Source organism: Balaenoptera musculus, chromosome 16, assembly GCF_009873245.2.
Source record: "Balaenoptera musculus isolate JJ_BM4_2016_0621 chromosome 16, mBalMus1.pri.v3, whole genome shotgun sequence".
NCBI classification, from domain to species: domain Eukaryota; kingdom Metazoa; phylum Chordata; class Mammalia; order Artiodactyla; family Balaenopteridae; genus Balaenoptera; species Balaenoptera musculus.
The window spans coordinates 81,851,065-81,857,064 of NC_045800.1; the positions used below are offsets into that span (position 1 = coordinate 81,851,065).

The following is a 6,000-nucleotide window of genomic DNA, read 5'->3' on the forward strand; positions in this document are numbered from 1 at the left end:
AATATTATTTCTTGATATCATAAAATACCAACTCAGTATTCAAATTTCCCTAATTAATTCACTGATATTTTTTAGTTTGACTAGGATTTACGTAAGGTTTATACATTGTAATTAGTTGAAATAGCTTGCATCCCTTTAATTTAAAGGACCCCTTCCATCTCTCTCTCTCTCCCTCTCTCTCTCCCTCTCTCTCTCTCTCTCTCTCTCTCTGTGTCTCTCTGTCTGGTAATTTCTTTGGTAAAGAAACTGCTGGTTTGTCTTAGCCAGTTGTTCACAGTCTGGGATTTGCTGAGGTGTCCCCTCCCCATGGTATGGTTGAGCCTGCCCTTCTGTGGCCCGTGGTTCTCCTATTCTGCTATTCCATCAGGAGACCTGATTTGACGGCCTGCCCCTGGGATGCCTCTGGATGTGTCCAGACATAAGTCAGATTTGTAGAGTTCAGTCTTCCTCAAGTAGAAACTTTTCCTTCTTCTCCTCTTCCTCCTCATGAAACATAAGCTTTATTCAGCTCACTTCCTATGTGCCAGGCACTTCCTAAGCTCTTACACACATTATCTCACCGTTTTTCACATCAATATTATGAAACAGCATAGTTCAACTTGACATTCATTCTTGCTGCCCAGCATCTAAACCCTTTCCTGTGTTTGGGGAATGGGTCACCTCTTTGCACGCCAGAGATCTCGTTTCCAGCCTCCTTTGCAGCTAAGGAAAGGAAAAGGCAAGGGCCCAAAGCTACACCTTCCAGATACTCCCATCCTTGGCCTGAGTTAGGTGCTACTGATGAGAAGACACATGGAGCCGGAGGCCATGGTGATTGCAGCCTTGGTCCTGGCAGGGCGCTCCGTGCAGCCTGGGGGCGGGGTTGGGCCCGGGCTCCTGCAAGACTCCTCTGGGTCCTTCCTGGACCTGCTGCGTCCACCCTCCCGTGAGATCCCCCGTAAACACGTGGAGCCCAAGAAGAAACTGCTGTGCAGAAGCTGCACTGCAGATGCCGCAGCGGAGAAACAAGGAGTCCATTCCCTGTAAGGAACCTGTGAATCACCCTCACCCAGAGCCCACCCTGCCTCAGGGTATGTTTCCAGTGTGCCTTCCAAACTGGGGAAATCACCAAAGGGTGGGTTCAGGACCCACTGAGTCCACTATGAAATGGATTTCTATCAAAACTTACTCACCTGGGGCTTCCCGGATGGCGCAGTGGTTAAGAATCCACCTGCCAACACAGGGGACACGGGTTCGAGCTCTGGTCCGGGAGGATCCCACATGCTGCAGAGCAACTAAGCCCGTGAGCCACAACTACTGAGCCTGCGCTCTGGAGCCCGCGAGCCACAACTACTGAGCCCGCGTGCCACAACTACTGAAGCCCGTGCGCCTAGAGCCCGTGCTCCGCAACAAGAGAAGCCGCCTCAATGAGAAGCCCGTGCACCACAACGAAGAGTAGCCCCTGCTCGCCGCAACTAGAGAAAGCCCGCGCGCAGCAACAAAGACCCAACGCAGCCAATAAATAAATAAATAAATAAATACAAAAATATTAAAAAAAAAACTTACCTCCCTTCATAAGCCCCCGTTCTGCCTAGCAAGTGGGGCACAGTGGTGTCTTGGCTGCAGAAATTGGTTTCAGTTTAGAGTCAGCAGCGTCCTGTGATCTTGGAAAAGTCTGATTATTCACCTTTCCTCATACACAGACACTCTGGTAAATGGCCACAGGGCCTTTTGGAGGAAGATTTACAGTCTAAACATTTGCTGTGTAGCATGATCCTTCCTCCGGAGGGCTTGGCCTCCCTTTCAGGCAAGGGCCTCTGTTGGCTGGGGCCAGGGTGAGGCAAGAAAGGGACCCCTGCACAGAATTAAAGGAGGGGATGGCTCTCAGGTCCTGCGGGGCCGACCCTGCATTTTCGTCATCTAGGAGGCAGTGCCTTCTCCGATATTGCACTCTAGGGGTCTTTCTTGCCTCCCTCAAGGCCCAGCCCTGGGCTGAACTTGAATGACTCAAGTCTGGGAACCGGTTGAGAGGCTGTAACAGTCTATCATGGTGACTCAGCTCACACTTCTGTCCAACAGATGTAGAGCTTCGCCACGTACACAAAATAAGACTTTAGGTAGTTCCCAACTCTCACTTCTAGGGGCACCGTGACCAACACCAAAGATACTGCAGGTCAGACTATTCTAATTACTTCATGGTCTGTGTTAAAACGAAAACCACAGGCCCAAAATAGAGCCATTTATGCCAGGCCACACCTCCGAACCAGGGCTTAATACTGAACCTAACTGAAGCTTCAACCTCCCCTAGAAATGTAGTCTTAACCAGTCAGGAATTTTCTGGTCAGTACCAGTGAGGTTATCTGTCACATGGGCCCTTTCTATCCCCCAGAGGAAGATGAGGTAAGCCACCTAATAAGATTCTTTTGCCCCTCAAGGGAAATGACTTAATCTGAAATAATCCTTTTTTTCTGGTTTTGACTTCCTTGCCCTGCATTTAAAAACCTTTCCCTTTCTGTGGCCCCTGGAACTCCCCTCTGCTTCCTAGATGGAATTATGCCTGGTTCATGAACCGTTCAATAAAGTCAATTAGATCTTCAAAATTTACTTGGTTATGTTTTTTCACATTTGATGACTGGATAGCTTCGGCTCTGCTGTCCATTACCACATCCTGATCTGTGACTCGAAGTTTCTGCTTAACACCAACACCCCAGGATCCTGAAATCCCCAGTGAATGCAGGGAGTCTAGTTCAATGACAACTGTTCCCACTGTCATTTCTGGCCTAAAGATAATTTCACCACTATATTCTCTCTGTCTAAAAACCAGGCATCAAGAAATAGTGATTTAATAAGCTTACTATAGGAGAAGTCTAAAATGGTACAGATGCACGGTCTACAAACCATTGCATTTTGTGTAAGTGGAAAGATGAATCTTTGTTGCACACACAACATATTAAATTTGCAGCTCAGCACTATTGCCATATTGACCCTTGACACGTATAGTGCCATCTCATTGCCTACGAGTATTGCTCTGCTTTGCAAGAGCTCAGCCTTTCCGAGTAGCCCAGGCCTCTGTAAACGCTAATACACAGAAACCTCAATTAAATAGAGTTGGGAGACCGGAAGGGGGCGCTCTCATGCCCTATGCTGATAGCAGAGCCCAACAGGCCTTTCATGGCAAGGACTCAGCCAATGAGGGACTATTAACGCTCAGCCAATGATAAAACATGGGCTCTTTGTTTACTCCACTCTCACCCCAACTTCCTTTTCCCCTCTATAAAAGAGTTCTCCCCTCCATTTTTGTGGGGGAATTTGCAAATGGCTCACCATGATTGCAGACTCCCAATCGTAAGTCTTTGCAAATCTCCAAATAAACCCAATTGTGCTAGAGAAATAACTGGCAGTCTATTTGTTTTAGGTCAACACCTGGCTGGATTAGGGGACACCAACTGCCCATGATGGCACCCAGGGCTCATCCCCAGCACACTTTGTCCCAGAACTAGTTGACAAGACAACAAAATACCAAGGCCTGGTTGGCTCAGACCCTGGGGTGGTCTTGGGTGCATCCTGGGGGGCCCATTTATATAAACCCAGCTACAAAAGCTAGAGAAAAGAAAAAAGAGGTGGAAGGAACACATGATGACCTTGCACAGGGTTCAGAAATTAATAACACTATGAATTTATTTCAAAGAACTTTTCAGAACCATTTTTATACCAAGGAATATGGCAAAAATCTGCACTTTTGCTCTAAATCTCTGAGTCCTTTTTGGATGAGATAACCACTCTCAGATTCACCTTTCCATGTTATAAAGGCTCACTTAGTTCTCCTCTGGGCCAGGTTTGATTTGTTCCAGTGGTCTCTGGATTTCAGAGTATCGAAGCATTTATGCAGGTTGATATGGATATAAATTACTTTTAAGCTACTCATGAACTTTAAGCCTGGAGTTCTTTTTTGAAAACTGAAGGGCTTTACTAAACTACTTCATGGTCTCCTATTGTAATTTAAACAAACAAACAAACAAGTTTTTAATTAATGCTTCTCTTGCTTTATTTAAAACATGTTTTGTTAAATTGCAAACTTGGAATGTGCACATTTTGCCTGTCTACTAGGTCTTCCAAATAATTGGTAGTTTAATTCTACAAACAAAGACACTATTTTAAGTTGGAAAGAAAATTAATCTTTCTTTTCTTCTTATCTCCTTTTTTTTTAAAATTTATTTATTTATTTTATTTATGGCTGTGTTGGGTCTTCGTTTCTGTGCGAGGGCTTTCTCTAGTTGTGGCGAGCGAGGGCCACTCTTCATCGTGGTACGCGGGCCTCTCACTGTCGCAGCCTCTCTTGTTGCGGAGCACAGGCTCCAGACGCGCAGGCTCAGTAATTGTGGCTCATGGACCCAGTTGCTCCGCGGCATGTGGGATCTTCCCAGACCAGGGCTCGAACCCATGTCCCCTGCATTGGCAGGCAGATTCTCAACCACTGAACCACCAGGGAAGCCCCATCTTTTCTTCTTATCTCTTTAAGAGAAGCTATTTTCCTTCTTCCCCTTAATTCATTTCTCTTGAAGCTCTTAGACTTGCTTTGATAATACACCAAGTCTTTGGGATTTGGGGAGAAGTTTTAAATGGACAGATAACTTTTACAATACATGTTTTTCTCTAGCTCATTATAGTTTCCACTTTGAAACCAGAAGTTTCTAATACTACTTCAGAAATAAGACCAATTAGGCATGGGCTCTATGCTTAATGTTCTATAGGCATCATCTCATTTAATCCACATAACCACACTACTGAGATGGACACTTTAAAAAAATAAAGGATACACACATTTCGATCAGTTTTGACAAATGCATGAGAGAGAACATTTTCATCACCTGAGATAGTTCTCTTTTGCCCCATCCCAGAGAATCCCACTGCCATACATACACATACTGATCTACTTAGAGCTCTTCTACTCTTTGAAAATTGGATCAGTTCTTCTATGAGATCAGCTTGAATGTTACCATTATCAACTATATTATAAGTATTTTCTTCCTGTATTTTCTAATCTTAAATGGTGGTGTTCCTGAAACCCGAGTACTGATTAGAAGCTTAACGTGCTAAAATATGTGATACTCCTACGTGCTTCTATGAAGAAGGAACCTTGTAGAGAGGGGAGAAAAACATTAGGCTGTTTTCCTTTTTCTCTGTTGTCCTAAAGCCTTCAAAGAGCTTCACTATTCTTTTCATGTAATATACTTAGATATAAAAGTGTTTCATAGTATAAAGAATTTCATCATTCCTAGTTTTTTCAGATATCAATAACACTACCCCTTAGGGCAAAAACAAACAAACAAACCATACACTGACTTTTAGCAAATAGTTTAGTTTTTCCTACTTAGCATGTTATGTAGTATGTATTTTTGTGTGTATTTGGTTTTATTAACTTATAATATCCATGTTGTTGATTCCATGAGTTACAACCTATATAAACTCTATATAGGCTCATCTATATACACTCAGCTGCAACGCTAGAGAAAATAAAAAGAGAAAGAAGGGGGACTTCCCTGGTGGTCCAGTGGTAAAGAATCCGCCTTACAATGCAGGGGACACGGGTTCCATCCCTGGTCAGGGAACTAAGATTCCACATGCCGTGGGGCAACTAAGCCCACACACCGCAACTACTGAGCTCACGTGCCTCAACTAGAGAGCCTGCGTATTGCAAACTACAGAGCCCACGCACCCTGGAGCCTGCGCGTCACAACTAGAGAGAGAAAACCCGCACGCCGCAACTAGAGAGAAGCCCACGCGCCTCAATGAAGAGCCCACATGCCTCAACGAAGATCCTGCGTGCCGCAACTAAGACCCAACACAGCCAAAAATAATTTAAATAAATAATAAATAAATCTTTAAAAAAAAAGAGGAAGAAGAAACAGAGGCTGACATTGCACAAGGTACAGAAATAAATAGCTCAATTAACTTATTTCCAGCAGATTTTTATTCATTCTTTTTTGTTCCTCTTCATTGCTGAGTAGTGTTCTGTTGTGT

At 44.3% G+C, this 6,000-nt stretch overlaps 1 protein-coding gene across 1 annotated transcript in view; it reads right to left on the reverse strand.

The window, feature by feature from the left end:
• Window positions 1-1,983, reverse strand: part of NTPCR (nucleoside-triphosphatase, cancer-related) — a 44,392-nt gene extending 42,409 nt beyond the window's left edge. Inside the window, exon 1 of the mRNA XM_036829313.1 lies at window positions 1,546-1,983. Within this exon, the coding sequence (XP_036685208.1) occupies window positions 1,546-1,555 (10 nt within the window). The 5' untranslated portion in view covers window positions 1,556-1,983. The remainder of the gene's footprint in view (window positions 1-1,545) is intronic.
• Window positions 1,984-6,000: the final 4,017 nt, after the last annotated feature.